The sequence below is a fragment of the Phycodurus eques genome, chromosome 10, assembly GCF_024500275.1.
Source record: "Phycodurus eques isolate BA_2022a chromosome 10, UOR_Pequ_1.1, whole genome shotgun sequence".
NCBI classification, from domain to species: Eukaryota; Metazoa; Chordata; class Actinopteri; order Syngnathiformes; family Syngnathidae; genus Phycodurus; species Phycodurus eques.
Genome location: NC_084534.1, coordinates 18,779,975 through 18,798,600, shown reverse-complemented (window position 1 = coordinate 18,798,600; position 18,626 = coordinate 18,779,975). Strand labels below are relative to the sequence as shown.

Genomic DNA, 18,626 nt, shown 5'->3' with positions numbered 1-18,626 from the left:
TGAGCACTGCCTGTACAAATAAGCACGGTTAAAACTGACCGACGTTTTCCATTTTCTGACGTCACCTAACTGCCTTTTCACACAATTGCTGGGGATGCTGGCATATTTGATGACATATGAAGACTAGGGATGGGCATAGTGAAATGAATGGAAATTTTATTTATCTTTTCCAGCCCCCCCCTAACCCTAACCCCCCCCCCCCCCCCCCCCCATGAAGACACAAACAACAAAAACTGGAATGGATTTTTCAATAAGAAAACTAGCACCCTGCAGTATTTGATTTAATAAAAGCATACAGTAATAACTTTTAAATAGAATTTAAATGATTCAATAGTTTGTTTATCATAATTAATTCATTGTGCAGCTTCTGTAATACATGCCTTGGCAAACATTATACAGACATACATAATACACTAAGAAGAGTTTCACAGCTAAGTGACCATGTAAGCTGCAGTAAAACAGTCGTTGTTTTCTCAGAAGATAAAGAAAATTTGTCGATTATATTGTTATGTCTTCATGTGTCGTGCACCGTTTGTGTTCAAATATCAGTTGATTAAAAAGGGTTACAACACCACGACTTTGATGTTATTCGTTAACCTGTCTATGGTGTTTTGCATTCTGTATTACCATTGAGCTAGTTGACTTTCCAAAATTAATGTTATGTGATTGTTTTTCCTTTAGTTTGACAGTAGGCTTTGACTGGGAGTGGACCTCACCTAATACGTCCTGCTGAGCATTGATGGGGGTGTGGGGGTGGGGGGGGGGGGGGGGGGGGGCGGCGGCAATACCACGCTCACCTTACAGGTGAGTTTGCATGCCAAAAGTGTTCATGGTAAACCTGCAAGCGCTGAGCTCATCCCTCCAGCCTATTTCTACGGTGATTATAAGAAACATGGTTGCATGTTTGAATCTTCTGGTTCTATGTTGGACCTTGAGACTGACTTGCTGCTTGACTTCACCTGCATGGTTTAAGAACATTTCCACCAGCCTCTTCAATTTATCTGGAGACATTATGCTGGGTGGCCTCTTTACCATCAACCAGCTGACTACCAACCTCACGCAGAGGACCAAGCCGAACGACATCAGATGTGAAAGGTATACTGGGATATGTCTGCCTTCACACTGTACGTGTGGCATCCTGTGATTATTAAAAAACAATTCACGTGTATATTTCAGGCTGAAGTAGTTCTAAAAGATTGACTATTTTAAAGTAAAAAAAAAAAATAGTAGTGATATTTTCACAGGTGTTTTGAGGAATGTAGCAATTTTTGGCATTGAGGGTGGATAGTTCAAAGACCTCATAAGGATAAAAGAAAGCTTTTTATTTGCCTTCTCGCCAGTTTGAATGAGCTCGGACTAGGACTTGCACTGGTGATGAAGTATGCGGTGGACGACGTCAACGCGAACCCAGCACTGCTCCCCGGCGTCAAGCTGGGTTATGAAATCCATGACACGTGCAAACAAAGCGCTGTCATTGTGAGGCCGACTATCTCTTTCCTGACTGCAAAAAAAAGCGGAGAGCTATCTGTGGAGTGCAACTACACTGACTACGAGACCAGAGTGGTGGCCGTGATTGGGCCCTTCAACTCCGAAATGGTGTCGGTCATTGGGAAAGTTCTGGGATTCTTTCTGATGCCGCAGGTTTGGTTCTTCAATAGACATTCTCCTTGACCTATTTTAACAACGACTTATGATCAGTCAATTGGATGGAAATTACTTAGTACAATGATTGCTACTATGAGATTACTCTATTGAACAAAATGTTTGAGATTATGTAGAATGGAATGGAATTTAGATGTGTTCATAGTGTGTTGGTTGTTTAAGATACATGAGGGGCGTAAACAGCTCTCAGTATGATGCAATGTAGAAAACTCACAAACACAGGCCCAAAATTCGCTTCCATGCACAGCCCTAACGAAATGACATCAACAAATATTTTCACAATTTAGTGCCACCCATCTGTCAAATACAAAGTGTAATTGGACAAAATGTCAAGGGCAGATTCACTTTTGAGATCACCTGAAAATGGTAAATAACCCTAAAATGGCTGCTTCAAACCAAAATGTCAGGCTTCCTGTCTTTTTGGGCATGGCCTTTTCCAGACTATTTTCTGAGTTAATTCATGATCGACATGACGCCAAATAACATGCTGCTAAGGCCTACCGCACACCGAGCAACACGGCCAAAAGGGACTGAAGTGATGCCACCAGCCAAACTGACATAATCTTTCCTTGGGAAAACTTGCATGCATTTCTTTCTGCAAGAGACTATCGACACTTCGCTTTTTCCATCCACAAGTACATATGAAAATATAAACACAGGTGCACGTGTGCTGCGCAGGTGCACTACAAATTAGGGGTGTTCCGAACAGATCTTTGAGATCGGAAATCAGTCCGATGTCAAAAAAAAAAAAAAAAAAAGAGAATCGGATCAGAATGGATCTAAAATCTCAGATTTTTCCACTCTTATAAAAACGGTCCAATCCATGTTCTGCTCCAACACTTTTATCCTAAGATGAACTTCTCAAGCCCCCCAAAATTGTTTGGTAGTATGCGTTTATGGCAAAGTTTTATAATCTGAGCCCCCCTAATACTGATCTTCAGCCCCCCTAAAACTACAATTTGGTTTCCTCCCAAAAAAATGTATTGCCTATTACATTTGTGACGTTGTAACGCCTTGAATCACAGCAATGCTAGTGGCCGACGGTCAGCCTTTCATGAAAACTAGTTTCTAAACCCCACACACTCCAAGACAGTTGAGTCGCGTTTGGCCATGTCACTGGATGTGCAGGGGGCCTAAGGCTAATTTTGGGGAGTGCTTACAGAATCGCACGTGTACAACCACTACCAGACAAATTTTGACCAGGAAGAACATAATGAAAATTTGACAAGCAGAAATCCCTTAAAATTGGAATTTATTTGGCCTACAAATAACGACAAAGAAATGAACAAATTTAAAGACAGCCGTCCCATCGCATGCTTGGGTCCTGATAAAAAACATACAGTTCAATTAATACCTCTCTGACATTGTCAGTCAAAACTGAGTGTTATTATCTTTGTAAAGACAGCGCTTGTGTTAGATTTCTTTAGACAACCAAAGCGTACAACATGTGTTTGTGCTTTAGTCGAATATCAAACCAATAGCTTTTTTTTTTGTGGTTTAATATTTAATATCGACTTCCACTTCAGATTATGTTGGAACATTTGATTTCTACTAAAAGTCCCAACATATGACTGTTCCCGCTTCAGATCAGCTTTGGCGCCACGAGCAACAAATTCAGCAATAAGCGCGTCTACCCGTCATTCTTCCGTACAGTGCCCAGTGACACATGGCAGGTGAACGCCATGGTGCTTCTGCTGAAGGAGTTCGCGTGGAACTGGGTGGCGGTGGTGGGCAGCGATGAAGAGTACGGCCAACAAGGCACACAGGAGTTCACCAAAAAAGCCGAGGCCATGTCGACGTGCGTGGCTTACAAGGGCATGATTCCGATTTACACCAACCCCGTCGAAGCGGTCAAGATTATTGTCGACAACATCCAAGCCACCAATGTCAAAGTGGTGTTGGTCTTTTCTCTTCCAGACCCAGCTGAGGTCTTCTTTAAAGAGGTAAGTCAACACTTATAATCATGAAAAGAAAGCAACTGTAATGATAAACTACCCATTCCTTTTCAAAATCAGTTTTCTTCTCTATGCATGAGTCTTGATGGCAAAGTTGTGACTGAATAACTCCAGTGGATATTAGTGTGTTATCCTACCACCCACTGGACAGAGATAGACCTTCCCTGCGCTGCACTTCTGGCCTTTCATCATCTTGATTTTTAAAGACTGGCTGACCAGTGGGTGGCAGTATATGTAGTGAAAGATGTACGAAGCTTTGAGATCAAAAGTTTGACAAACTGTTCATCTTTTGTTTTGTTAACAACATATTCCATACGTTAATAGTTGAAATGCATGTGGACTCCTTGCAAAAAAATGAAGTAGGGCCTAGATTTTCTTTATCTTTGACGAGTAACCAAAAAAAGCATTGCTGCCATATATGTGGAGTGTTCTTTGTGGCAAAAATAAAGGATTATAAAGGCAATTCAATTATTACATGCAAATATTCAATAATTATGGGAGGGTTTGTAGTTTTAAACCTGCTAGCAAGATTTGAATGTAGCCTCATTTCGCCAATCTCCCCCTCCCCCTAGAGTCTCTGACCAAAGCCACACCCATTGCTCACAATATGTGCACAGGACGTGCACTGTAAACAAACCAACTTTAACCACGGCACTTATTGCTAATAGACTGTTACTATAACACTAAATGTTATCGATTTAAAGGTTGTTTTTTTTTAATGAACAATCAATTAAAAATCATAAAGAGCTGGTAGGTTCGGAAACCTCCCAGCTGCCTGTGGCCCCGCCATCTCTTACTTTCAGCAAAGCCCCAAGTAAGTCAGCTTGACATGCAGGGGCTATGCCCACGAGTGCACGGCAGATCATTGAAACCTCACACCTTCTGGGCGAGGAGGTTTCTTAAAAATCTAATTAGAGGTTTTCACAGACCCTTTTAATAATGTACGACTGTAAAATTTATACTGACAGTTTTAACAAGCATGACAAGTGATTTTTTTTTTTTTTTTAATTGCAAACTATCCCTTTAAATGTGAAATATATTATTTAATGATTATATTGAATCTACTAAACAAAGAATAAGTACATTTATTTCAGATACAATCTTTAAAGAAATGATTGACTAATTTTACGATTGAATGACATTTCTATTTATTTAAAATATTTTTTTATTATTCGTAAACATTTTTGTTTTTATTTCATGCAGTTTGTTGTTAATTGGTGGCGCTTGTATTAATTTAATGACTTATTTACTGGCACTCTAAAATGTCTTTTCAATGCACATGATAAAAATCAAAATACCATTATTTAACACAAATGTCATTAAAATATTAATATTGAATTGAAAATATATTTAATATTCAATTAAATTATTATTTTTCTAAATTTAACTATGAATGGACAATGTAATTAATTTCATTCAAAGCATATTGTAATGTTCTATTGCATTGTTTAACTTGGGCACAAACGTCCATATTCCTACTGTAATTGATGCATAAAAGGGTTAAATTTTGTTGCCATCATTCACAGGTTATAAAGAGGAAAATAAAAGGCGTGTGGATCGCCAGTGCAAGTTGGGTCGTTCACAATCGCCTGACATCCATCCCTGATATCCAAACCATCGGTACGATCATCGGATTCACCTACAAAACAGAGACCCTGGATCTGCTACCGGCCTACATGGATGCGCTCTTCACCAAACTAACGGAGGAGAAGAAGGTGTCACATAATGCACCACAGCTCGACGATCCCTGTCCACAATGTTGGAACTTGTCACCTGCAAACATGAGCTTAGTCATGAACGCTGCTGTGCAGAGAGCGTCTTATAGTGTATATGCCGCCATCTACAGTGTGGCACAGTCTTTGCACAACATGTTGGGATGCAGCTGGACCACCTGCAAATGGGATGCTGAGACCAAAATTCTTCCTTGGAAGGTGAATCTACCTAGACGAGAGGCCATTCTGGTTTTGTTACTAACAATGTGTGTTTGTTTTGTTTTGCAGTTGTTACGAGTATTACGGAACACATCTTTTGACATTAATGGCAATCATTTAGTGTTTGACAGTAGCGGAAACCCCAACATAGGTTACGGCATGATCGAGTGGGTTTGGACTGACTCACATCTGAGTTTTAGAGTTGTTGGAAGATTTGACGAAGTGCTGTCCATCAACAAGTCCCTTTTCAAATGGCACACTGAAAACTCAGAGGTAATTTAAAAACCTAAACCTGAAGGGGACATACTATGCAATTTCTTCCATTTAAAACAGTTCCTAGATGTCTTGAATAATAAAAGCCCCCCTCCGTACTGCAAAGCCAATGTAGAGTACAGCTTTTGTTACTATGACAACCGGAGGCAGAACTAGGACAAGCAACAACTCTTCTCAACTTCTCAAACAGCCCAGAGAAACGAAAAGAAATCCGACCCCCCATGAAGACAAAGTAAAAGCCTCATTTGTGTGTTCTTTAGTGGATGCAGCACTTCAACACCAATCCACCAAATTACAATATTAATTAGTGTGTGGATTTATCTATGCGCCACATCCAGCGGACACATTGCAAACACCCGTCCCACGCGAAAAACTTTGCCAAAAACATTTACCTCCGGCTGTTGCTTGAAAATGGCGGATCTTCACCCAGCCTAGCTCCAAGGTCATGAGGTGGATAAACTGGGGGTGGCGGCGGTATTATGTAAATTAGCGGCATTGTTACATCACAATCTGACACAATTCAGAATGGCTCGCTTATAGAAACATTTTTTTAAGCCAGCCAGATAACTAAAGATTTACCCAGTTGTATAATTTCACACTTCAGAGACCCAACTATTTGTATACAAGCTAATAAAATGTCAGTTTTCCATAAAATGTCCCCTTTAAGATCAAAATAAGTCACTACTTCCTGAGTCGTAAGAAAACTAAGGCAATGCCATCACTTTTGCAGGTCCCCGAGTCCACTTGTTCTGCAGCATGTGGGATCGGCCAGGTGCGCAGAGTCAAAGGCTTTCATTCGTGCTGTTTTGATTGCATTGACTGTCTGCCGGGCACTTATCAGGCCAATAAAGGTACCGTTTGTGTCTCTCAAATACTTCTTTAATAGAAATAAGCTAAAATACAACTCCACTCCTCATTTACTGAATGAGGATAACATGATAAATGGATCTCACGTCATGATTCCAAGATGGAGCCAAACCAGATTTCCCCCTCATGTTTTAAACTAGGTTAGATATTTTGACATCAATTATTATACTTCATTTAGATAAGAAATGTTAAGGTTCTATTTGAATGAATATAACAAAAATATGAATATAATATTTAATAATTTAGATTCTTGCATATTGTAACATTCAAGGCTCACTGAAGGGAAGCTCTTTTTCAGAATTTTTTAAAATATGACAAATGTGTATTAAAATATAAATATACTATCATAATCCACACACTCCCCTACTTACAAACAAGTTAAATGTCAGGCTAGGCTACTCATATATAAGAGGCAAAGCCTGCTTGCATCAAACTGGAGTATGTTGTAAAACCAACACATAAAACAAAAGAAAACGAAACATGCATTTAAACATCTAAATGTTCAACCAAACCATATAATTTAATCTAACAAACAAAAGCTATCTTAATGGTGACATATAACGTGAAATGCCATAGAAGGGCAAACACAAATGTGATGTTAAGGTAACAACTGCTACTTTGATAAATAGGGAGCAGCAACACAAACAAACATAACACAGGCATATTTCGTCGCTGACGGGGATAATCCTTGCATCATAATGTTTTCAAGAATTTACAAAAAAATCATATTTTTGAGTTATTAAACAAGTATCAAAGAGCAAGCCATTTTCGACAGTTAAGATTGGTTACATGTTTGTTAAAAGTGCACTGAAGGTGCACAATTTGAAATTTGTTCATGCGGTATTTAAAAAGGGGTTAGTAAGTCCAATAAGTTAAATGTTCGGAAGTATGGGAGGGCCTGTATATACTGCTTTAGTCAATATTACAACCTAAACCTAAACCTTCTACCCTCTAAAACTCATTTAGGAGTAGAGCTCAGTTGTTTTATTTCTTTCACAGAATAAATCCACTCAATCACCTTTCTGTTTACATTTGAGGGGAAAAAAAGCTTTATCCTTGCGCATGTGGACATTTTAAGAAATTGCTTTCCACTACAACTTGATATGTGAGGCTCTACTTGTTGTGTTTTCCAAAAACTAGAGGACATCCAGTGTACCCCGTGCCCAAGAGGTCAATGGTCGCAGACTCTAAGCACCAACTGTACTGAACCCACCTTTGATGTCTTGTCCTGGGACACGCCTGCAGCACTTCATCTGGCGCTGGGCGGGTCACTGCTGCTGCTGTGTCAAGTCTGTGTGGCCGTTGTGCTCCTGCAGCACTGGCGGACCCCCGTGGTGGCGGCCTCCGGTGGACCCTTGACCTTTGTGGTGCTTTTCAGCCTGATGGGAGCCTGCCTCAGTCTGGCGCTCTTCCTGGGGCAGCCGGGGAACGAGGTGTGTCACCTTCAGCTGCCCCTCATCTCCATTTTACAAACCATGGCCCTCTCTGTTATCACTTCCATTTCCCTGCAGGTGAGTAATGACATTAGTTTAGCACAGTGGGACCTCCAACATTGAACACATTGATCATCATAAAACCTTAATTTTGTTTTAAGTAACATTTTACCATCCTTATACAGTAAATACAACGAGATTATGACCCAACGACACATAAAATTAAATTGGCTAAAAATACTCAGTTTGAACACTCCTGACAAAAAAACAACAGAGGAGGGAACAGAAAACAATTTGGTGGCAACTTTCTCATCATCTTAAATTCTCATTTTATTACTATAGTCATTACCCAGAACGTATGCACCATAGTTTTGATGTTCTGGGTTCTAATCTAACATCTGGCCATCTTGCGTGGAGTTTGCATGTTCTTCCCTAGCTTTCCGGGTACTCCGGCTTCCTCCCACAGTCCAAAAACATGCACGTTGGGCCCGCCGCACACCAAGCAATGCGGCCAAATGCGATTGAACTGACAACCGCGAACAAATCACAGTCAGCAAGTCACACCTGCACACCTGGTGAAAGACCCTCGCAAACATACCAACTTGCTGTAACGGAAAAACTGTGAGCCCTGGTGTTCTTATTGGTAAAAAAAACGTTTTGAGGAACCACAGACACCAGTGCGCGATTGTTAAGGAAGAACCAGATTGCCCTGGCCGCTTTAGCAACATTATAATAATACAAAGACAGGAAAGGGGCAAAAGCAAAGGAGACAGTGATATTGTTATACTTTTCTTCCTTTTCCATCAGGTCATTCTGTGGTGATATGACAAAAAACAAGCAACAGACAGACAGTATCAGAGTTACTCCTATAACTCCTAGATTGAGTTCGACATCATGCATGATAATGATTTGGAACTTTTAAGGCATGTTTTCCCGAAATATTTTGGTTGAGCTTCAAATTGTACCGCTTTTGGGGTGTTAAATCTTTGAGGTTCCACTATATGAACATTTGTAAACAGAAAAAAAAAAATATCTTGTTTCACTTGTCTTCCAATGCAGATTTTCCTAATAACAGAGTTCCCCGACAAGGCCGCCTCTCATCTGCAGACACTTCGAGGTCCCGCTTGCTGGTTGTTTTTGATCATTTGCTGCACCGTGCAAGCCGTTTTTTGCGGCTGGTTTATCCTAGAAGGACCCTTGTTGTCAGAGCACGTGGCCAACATGGAAATAAACTTCCTGAGGGCCTTCTTGTCATGTCCGGTGATACCGATGGTCGGCCTCGCCTTAATGCAAGGCCTCAATGTTTTAATGGCCCTTATGTCGTTCATGTGCACCTTCATGGCAACAAAACCTCCGCATCAGTACTACCTTGCCAGGGACATCACCTTTTCCACGTTAATTTACTGCATGATTTGGGTGACCTTTATTCCCATCTATATGGGTCTGGATGAAAGGAACAGGTATACTATTCTGATTTCCTTCAATATGGTCAGCAACTTCGGACTAATGGCAGCTTACTATTTCCCAAAATGTTACATATTGTTGAGGAAACCTGAGCTCAACACTTCGGAGTACTTTTGCAACTTTTTGGAGGGGACAATGGTAACTAATGACGATCCACAGCAGTAAACCCAATAACAACATTGTATTCCAAGTGTGTAATAAAATCTTTTTGTATGTGGTATATTATATCAGGTAAATGATGCAAATATTACAAATGTTAATGTTGCTATAATGTATTGTATCTGCTTTTGTCAATCTTCCCGTTTTTGGTCATATGTGAAATGTATCAGTTGGTCACATACTATATGAGTGTTTATTTGATTACGGGCCTTTTTGTGTCCTTGTGCCTAGCAGTGGGCGTGCCTAATTATAAGTGCTGTCTAAAATCTTATGTTAATAGTAGTATATTTTGACATTTTTTGAGCCGTTTTATGGTGGTATTTTACAGTTTTCACCCTGTCCCTAGCACAGGGTTTGGATATATGAAGCTCTATCTTTCTACTAAAAAATGCTAAAATGGTGTAACTTTTACCATAAATTCCTTAAAATATAATAGAATTAATGATTTCTCATCATATATCCAAAACATTTCAAATTCTGTCTTTTATTTTTAAGAAAATATGTCTGTCCCTTAAAGTTGCTGTCATTACCGCCACATTGACCATTTTCCGATCAATAAAGTTTATTCAAAAGATGATTCTTTAATTCTCTGTGTCATTTTGTCTAGTCAGTCAAGCACATGCAAGGGCAGAGAAAAGTCAAACATTTTGATAACTGGAAGAGTACGTTTTTTTTCCTCATTTGTACCCTTAAGTCACGTAATATTTTTATTGCATGTCATTACAAAACGACTTGTAGTGTTAATATGTTTAAAGATTTTGCTGTAAAAACTTGATAATCATATAACGATGTACAGGACTAGCGAGCTAAAAGAAAAAATTAAGCTAACTCTACCAGCATAGCACAGTTAGCTAAAAACTTTGAAATGTCATTACCATCACATGTCATTACCATCACAAGATTAATAAATATTTAATCAATATGCCATTGTGGCGGTAATGACATTTCTCTGGGTATCTGACAAAAAGACCAAATAAAAAAAAAATTCTTAAATGTTCATCTTAAAACAATGTATATGGAGATGAACAGATTCTGACTCACAGAAAGATGACAATTAAGGTAAGGTAGGTAATATAGTTTTGTGACATTTGATTTTTGAGAAAAACGAAAATCAAAAGTGCCCGAAATCAAATAAACACCCACATACACCATCGTGTACGTTTTGTGTGCGTATTTTATTTACAAGTGTGCCAAATCAAACAGGGTTTTCTTATAAATTTTGGGGTGTTTTTCACACATTTAATATTACAAACAAAAAGTGCATACTGCTTTATCAATGACTCATTGACTTTTTTTTTGTTTAAATCCACTCTACGAATATTAAGACAGGGCCTACGCTAGGTGGAATTGGCACGAATAAAATGTTTGGTGTGATTGTGAATGTTAATATTTTTGTATGCCACTTCTGAATATGAATAAAATACATATTGAGTGTGCAAATAAGACAAAAGTACTGACAAACACCTAAAAATATAATTGTCGCGTTTAAGATCTCCACCTACCACATCGGTCCTTGCAAATCGGTCCTTGCAACCCGTGCGGTGCAAGCTGGGAAATGAAGTTTTCCAAGTGACTTAGCGACAGTTGCTAACAACTCAAATAGTCAAGAGAAATTCTACCGAGAGAAGGCTCCGGATTATCACGTTTTTTAAACAGGTAAGATTAACTCAATCATTTTCAAACGAACACCCTTACAGTTAGTGAGACTTTTAACCGAGTATTGTAGTAGTGTACAGTAATTAACATTTAATATGTCGCCATATTGTTTTTACCTGGGTAATATTGACGTCATGGATATAGCTTACTGTACATCAAGATAAACACCCGGCTAAATTCAGATATTTAGAGCGAAATGACAAGACGGCGATGGCACTGTGTGTTTTTTGTTGTTGTTTTTTTTTTTTAAATAGAATGACTAAATGTTTTCAACCCTTTTTATGTCCTGTAGAGTGCAGTATAAACATGTCCAGAGGAAGAGCAACCAAAAGTGCCCATTCACACAGTAGTGATGTAGATGTTGATGGTACAGGTAATAATGAACTAAATGTACTCAGGTCAGAACATTAGGTACACTTGCACAATGATATCCAATACATGAAATATTAAAATGTCATAAATTGTCAAACAAAATATATGTGTTTAGACACAATTCTTATTCTTATGCACTGGATAGTGCATCTGTACCTAAAAAAGGGACTGGTGAGTGTAAATTTGTGTTTATACAGATATGATACACTTTGAATATGTGTGCAGAGGCTAATGTATAATTTTTCAACAGAATTAGAGAACGCCAAGCTGCTGAGACAGTACCGGATCATGGATGCAGACCGGCAGGCCTACAGCATTCAGGCCCAGCAGCAAATGCGCAAGCAACAGTGAGGAGAAAAGTTCACCGGTGTTTTTTCATTTTTATTTTTTTTTGCCCCAAATCTAAATGACTGTATTTGTGTTGCAAGGCAGGAGATAGAGAAGCTGAGCGCTGAGCAGGAGGAGCTGCAACGTAAGCTCGGTGCTTGTAAGAGCTTGTCTCGTCAAAAGAAAGACAAAAAGGACGCAGAGAGCCTTCAAGCGCTGCTGGAGCAGAGACACCGCCTGGAGGAGGAGTTTGAGAAGGAAAGGCAGCATCAGAAAGAGCTGCAGGAAGAGGCGAGTACAGTAGTCTGGAGTGATAGATAGTTTTCCCGTGACATCACGCACCACCATGTTGCAGGTGGACACATTGTTTTGTTCCAGTGCTTATTGAGGGTTTGAATAGAGAATCCTACCGATCTCCACCACCAACATGGTGGACAAATAAATACTGATCAAATTTTCAAAAATTATCAATATTTTTGGTGTCATCTTAAAGTAGACATTCTGAAAAAAATGACCTTGTAACTGCTTGTAATCAAAAGTGTGAAATTTTATAACCTATTGCCTATTGTGATGTAACGGTGCAGCAAATTTACACAATACCGCCCCCACACTAAGTGTCTCCGCCCATGGCTTTGCAGCTAGGCTAGACTAAAGATCTGCCATATTCAAGCTTAGCTTTTTGTAAACGGCACACATTTCATTGGTGGAGGGGGTATTTGTGTTTTGCTATGTGTCTGACACATGCGCCACATGCACTGATCAGTAGACTAATTGACAAGGTGTAATTCCACAGCTTGGAAGTGAAAATAATAATAATTAATAACAAATAAATAAAAATGTTTTTGTTCATTTAACTGTCTTTATGGGGGCCCGCATTTGCTTCACATTTCACACTCATTTTTTAGCTCTATTCCTAGTAACAAAAGCCGTACTCTGCGTTGGCCCCACGACATGAGACAGCCCCCCCCCCCCATCAAAACAGAGTCATTTCAGTCAAGCTAGAAAAAGAGGGTGAACAGTGTGCTTCTTGATCCTTGGGCTTGGAAGCTTTTTGTAAATTGTGTGGGGGAGTTCATAAATGGTGTCCTTTAAGTAATACTGTAAGCATTAAAGGTTTTGTGTGTGATATGGGCAGATCTCAAACATGGAGGTGAAGCTGAAAGAGCTGAGGAAAGGGAACGCCAGCACGAGTGACACCCAAAGGTCAGTGCACAGGCGGAATCAGGAGGCCGTAGGCACACTGGAGAACAAACTGCAAAGAGTGAGTATCAAAGCTCATCTTTAGCTGTGTGGCTTCACATATTAGCATATCAATACTGATCCAGATGTGTCTCCTCAGGCCTTAACCCAATTCGGTGAGCAGCTGAGCAAGAACGGCCATATCCGGAAGGAGCTGCAGACTCTTCATATTGAGCGCATTCGTTTCCAGCAGCTACACGACAGATTGGTCCAGGTGAGCGTCTCAGCACATTTCCCAGACGCCCCAGGATTATAGTAACACGAGTGTTAAATAAAACACATTATCCCTGGCTCTTCGCTGTGATTGCTTGCCATAGGAGCTCCAAGATGTCAGGAAGAAGATTGGTGAAGCAATCACTCTGTCAACTACAGCCCACGATGCAAGGTACAAGGTTTGAACACACCTTTTGGATGGAAAAACGCAGATATAACGTCATGATTGTTTTTTGTTTGTTTATTTGTTTTTCAGTTTTGGTCAGCCTTGGCAGAGGTCTATGCTCTCCTACAGTGATTGTCAAACTATTTTTTATTTTTAAGTACCACCGTAATGGCCAACATTAAAATACAGTAAAAACAAAATACAAAGGCAGAAGTTCTAAAAAGCACATTTACTGAACCTAAGTCAATACAACTGAACTGTACTTAAAAAATAATGTGCAGTACTTGAAGTAAAAAAATGTAACTGTACAGGAAAAAAAAAAAAAAAGTAAAAAATGTTTACATAAGCTTTTGCATGGCTACAAGTTTCATTAATTGTATTTGATGTTTTAAATATTGTAAATTGTAATTGTGTATAATTCAGTGATTCTTTTGTGTACCACTACGAGAGAGAGCCCGCGTCGTTCGTTAATCCAACCCACCGAGCATTTACATGAATAGTCCTATATTATTTGTGGCATTAATTTAGCTGTTTTTACCTCAAATTGGTTGACTAAAATTATTATTATTTATATTATTATTTAGTTATATACAGTATATAAATATATACACATTCATTCATTAATTTTCCTTACCGGACTAGGGTCGCAGGCGTGCTGGAGCCTATCCCAGCTATCTTTGGGGGAGAGGCGGGGTACAAGCCTGAACTGGTTCCCAGCCAATCACAGGGCACACATAAACAAACAACCATTAACACTCACATTCACACCTACAGGCAATTTAGAGTCTTCAATCAACCTACCTTGCATGTTTTTGAGATGTTGGAGGAAACCGGACTACCTGGAGAAAACCAACGCACGGGGAGAACATGCAAACTACACGCAGGATTTGAACCCGGGTCCTCAGAACTGTGCATGTGTGTGTATATGTTTGTGTGTGTGTGTGTGTGTGTGTATGTACGTATATGTGTGTATACACACACACACACACACACACACACACATACACATATATATATATATATAATCCATAACAAAGTGAGTGATAGTCGTCATATTTTGTGCATTTAGGGTGGAGGCTCAGTCAAAATTGGCGATGATGCGAGAGAAAGCGGAGAAGGACCTCACCCAGTACAACACAGAGATGAGGGAGCTGGAGAGGGTCATTTCACATGAGTGCAGCCTCAAAGACTTCATCACCACCAAATACAGCGAGAAGACGGGCCAGGAAGGGACAGAGCGTGGTCAGAGACATACTGGATTTGGGACGATGCGGTGTTCTGATCTGAAAGAAAGTCTGCCTTTCTCTCTCACTAGCCATGTATTATCATTTACAGTAACTTTCTTTTTTGCACCAACTAGTGTCAAATTTGAGGGAGTTTGAGAAGAAAGACTCGCGTGAGGAGTCGCCGGACAATTTAGAGGCGTTTTTCCAGAAGATTCAGTCTGTGACGGGAGAGGAAGACCCAGAATTGCTGGTCAGCAGGTTCATCCAAGGTACATCCGATGTCAGCTTCTACTACACTGTAGTTTTTAGAGCTAAATGAAATCAGGGTAGATTTGTAACCTGTTCTAGGGCAAGCCAAGGATACATATTTTGTAACTTAAGTGAGTCGAAACGGATGCCACATGTCTGACTAAAAGTAGGCAGTGGAACCATGTGAGTTCTCCCAGCCAATCAAGACAGATTGGACATGATAACAATGGAAAACGTTATTGTCTAAATATAAGGAAAACTAAATTTAAGGGGGGAATGGGTGGGGGTAATAATGTTAGTGTTTTATATACAGTATTTTTTTTTTAATAATATGTTGAAAGTATTACTTTTAAGTTGGTATTTTATTTTTTTAATATTTTAAAAACACAACAAGTTTTGGCATGTAATACAATCATTTTCTGGGGTTTTAGATACATTTTTATGTAGTAATTTTCGAAGAAATATTTTAAACATTTAAGTTTAGTTGTTAAAATCTTTTGTCATTTTCTGAAGTTATTTATAATTTTTTTTAATAAATGATTAAAATTTTGAAAACTTTATATAACGGCATCCAGTTAATACATTAATTAAATGTATTTCATTTTGGTGACTGGTTAGAGCGTCTGCCTCACAGTTCTGAAGCCTGTGTGGAGTTTGCATGTTCTCCCCGTGCCTGCGTGGGTTTTCTCCGGGCACTCCGGTTTCCTCCCACATCCCAAAAACATGCGTGGTAGGTTAATTGACAACTCTAAATTGCCCGTAGGTGTGAATGTGAGTGCGAATGGTTGTTTGTTTGTATGTGCCCTGCGATTGGCTGGCAACCAGTTCAGGGTGTACCCCGCCTCCTGCCCGATGATGGCTGGGATAGGCTTCAGCACGCCCGTAACCCAAGTGAGGAGAAGCGGCTCAGAAAATGGATGGATGAATGGATGGATTAAAAATCTTAAACATTATTCAAGTTCTTAACATTTTGTGAGGGTAATGCAATCGTTTCCTGGGGTTAATAATGTTGATTTATTTTTAATCGTTTGTAATAGTGTAAAACTGTACTGGATCATACTGAGAGCTGTTTTTAATATTTTGATTGTTTTCAAAATGTTGATACTGCTTGTGTGTTGGATTTTGCCAGAGAACCTAATAAAAGTACCTAATGAAGTGTCCAGTGTATATTTCACCGGATGTTTTGCTGTTTTTCTGTGCAGCTGAAGACCGTAACTTTGCACTCTTCAATTTTGTAAATGAGCAAAACAATGAAGCTGAGGTGCTGCAGAATCAAATCAGCCAGGCGAGTTTGTTCTCTCAAAGCATCACCACACCACCACACTGCTGTATGTTTTTTAGTCCATGCTATCCAATGTGTGTATAATACAGATCCAGAAAGAGATGGAGCACTTTAAAGTGAGAGCTTCGCGACAGGAGGAGCGCCATCGCGCTTCGCTGAGAGACATCAGTGCACGGCAGAAGGACGCCGAATTGCAAACTGAGGATTTTGAAACCCGTGCCGCCATCATAAGCAAAGTCCTGGAGGAGGTTAAAATAGGTTCGGCTTGCACTTAAACACACAAATACAGCAATGGCTTATACGTGAACCTGCATGTGTCCCTAATAATGTGGCCAGTGAGTCTGTGTACAGTTTACAATACAAAGTAGGAAGGAGTCTTGTTTTACTCTCACAGGAGTGACCAGCGTTGTCTCGAATGTGGAGTGTGACATGGAGGACTCCATCAGTGACAATAACATTATGCCCTTCTTGAGTGTGGTGGAGCAGAAGACCAACCAGCTCCTCAGCATACAAGCTTTCCTTGATAAAAAGGTAACTCCTTTCTTATGTGTATTTGATATTTTAATGCGGAGCTGTGATTCTGTTGTGAAATTAATCTGTGTAAAGAAACCATACGCTAGCAAACAGCCTCGTCAGCATGACTGGTATAGGTACTAAGCTTTTTTTTAATAGGCCTTTGTGTTACAAGCCCTAGGAATTCTGCCTAGCAACAAATGACAGCCGCCAAACTACAACGTGAACAGAAAAGAGAAACCGGCAATGCTGTACAAAAACAATAGTTCCGAAAAATAATTTAAAACAGCTAAGTTAACAAAGTTCATATATATGCATTTTAAAATATATAAATTTATATTTTGTATAAATTATATTATTATGATCCTTAGGCGGCACAGTGGACGACTGGTTAGAGCGTCAGCCTCACAGTTCTGAGGACCCGGGTTCAATCCCCGGCCCCACCTGTGTGGAGTTTGCATGTTCTCCCCGTGCCTGCGTGGGTTTTCTCCGGGCACTCCGGTTTCCTCCCACATTCCAAAAACATGCATTAATTGGAGACTCTAAATTCCCCGTAGGCATGACTGTGAGTGCGAACGGTTGTTTGTTTGTATGTGCCCTGCGATTGGCTGGCAACCAGTTCAGGGTGTACCCCGCCTCCTGCCCGATGACAGCTGGGATAGGCTCCAGCACGCCCGCGACCCTAGTGAGGAGAAGCGGCTCAGAAAATGGATGGATGGATGGATTATGATCCTTCCATCCATCTACCTCCTAGCATGTTTTTATGCCCCAACCTTTTTCATATAAAAACACCGCTGTGTACACTTGCTATGTGTAACTATACTTTTATTTCCAATTACAGCAAAGTGGCAAGGACTACAATCCATCCAATCTGCCCAAATTCATTTTTGGCGAAAACACAGAGATATTCCCGGAGAATATTATCTTCCAACCTTCAGTCCAGAGGTTAAGGCTTTTATTTTCATTTTCTTTTTTCATTTGACATTTTCTGAACGTACAGTTACAGGCTTTGTGCTGACGGGTGTGTTCTGTGACCTCCCTAGTGTCAGCTATGACGTTGACGAATTGCTTGTCGCGGATGAGGAAGAGCGGCCTCTCTCGCAGGGAGAACTCCGCAGAAGAATATTGGAAGGGGTGAGTCAGAGTAAAGAAAAAAAAACAAAATATATATATATATATATATATATATATATATATGTATACTTACAAAACATATAGGAACCTGTTATATTGTGTGTGATTGTCTTTGTTTTCCTTACAGATTATGCAAAGAGAAAAAAGGCTTAAAGTTGGCAACAAAAACAAAATGAGCCCATTTGTTCTGGAGGAAACAGAAATGGCACAGATACCTTTATGAGTGGTAGATCCATATGCAAAGTCTAATAAGGATGTCTTTTTAAATTTCAAAACACTATTCACAAAAAGTTAGGGATAGTCAACTTACAGGTGAAATTTCAGGATGTCCCTGAAATGCACTCCAGCCCTTTTAGAGGAACTTAATTTGACCTTCTCTAAATATTTGAATGCACATGTCCAGATGGTCAATGTTTCAGTATTTTTTGCACAACTTGTTGTTCTCCAATAAGTAAAGGCAAAATTCACTACGGGTGTTTGATCCATGAATGGAACAATACATTTC

At 39.7% G+C, this 18,626-nt stretch overlaps 2 protein-coding genes across 2 annotated transcripts; both read left to right on the top strand.

Moving 5' to 3' along the window:
• Window positions 1-892: 892 nt before the first annotated feature.
• LOC133408973 (taste receptor type 1 member 3) lies at window positions 893-9,767 on the top strand. The gene is made up of 8 exons (XM_061688412.1): window positions 893-1,095; window positions 1,341-1,641; window positions 3,249-3,605; window positions 5,144-5,548; window positions 5,618-5,821; window positions 6,552-6,672; window positions 7,829-8,199; window positions 9,181-9,767. Exons 1-8 carry the CDS (start codon window positions 893-895, stop codon window positions 9,748-9,750), a joined length of 2,532 nt encoding a protein of 843 aa, XP_061544396.1. The 3' UTR covers window positions 9,751-9,767.
• A 1,560-nt stretch (window positions 9,768-11,327) lies between these two features.
• odad1 (outer dynein arm docking complex subunit 1) lies at window positions 11,328-18,344 on the top strand. The gene is made up of 15 exons (XM_061687482.1): window positions 11,328-11,400; window positions 11,693-11,773; window positions 12,023-12,119; window positions 12,201-12,390; window positions 13,235-13,360; window positions 13,439-13,552; window positions 13,656-13,723; window positions 14,787-14,959; window positions 15,078-15,212; window positions 16,395-16,477; window positions 16,564-16,732; window positions 16,869-17,005; window positions 17,829-17,932; window positions 18,031-18,121; window positions 18,249-18,344. Exons 2-15 carry the CDS (start codon window positions 11,707-11,709, stop codon window positions 18,342-18,344), a joined length of 1,650 nt encoding a protein of 549 aa, XP_061543466.1. The 5' UTR covers window positions 11,328-11,400; window positions 11,693-11,706.
• Window positions 18,345-18,626: the final 282 nt, after the last annotated feature.

Coding starts and splice junctions, on each gene's coding strand:
- LOC133408973 (XM_061688412.1), top strand. CDS start 893: ATGGTTGCATGTTTGAATCTTCTGGTTCTATGTTGGACCTTGAGACTG. Junction 5,549..5,617: donor CCAAAATTCTTCCTTGGAAG/GTGAATCTACCT, acceptor TTTGTTTTGCAG/TTGTTACGAGTATTACGGAA. Junction 6,673..7,828: donor CACTTATCAGGCCAATAAAG/GTACCGTTTGTG, acceptor TCCAAAAACTAG/AGGACATCCAGTGTACCCCG.
- odad1 (XM_061687482.1), top strand. CDS start 11,707: ATGTCCAGAGGAAGAGCAACCAAAAGTGCCCATTCACACAGTAGTGAT. Junction 13,724..14,786: donor ACTACAGCCCACGATGCAAG/GTACAAGGTTTG, acceptor TTGTGCATTTAG/GGTGGAGGCTCAGTCAAAAT. Junction 16,478..16,563: donor TGCAGAATCAAATCAGCCAG/GCGAGTTTGTTC, acceptor TGTATAATACAG/ATCCAGAAAGAGATGGAGCA.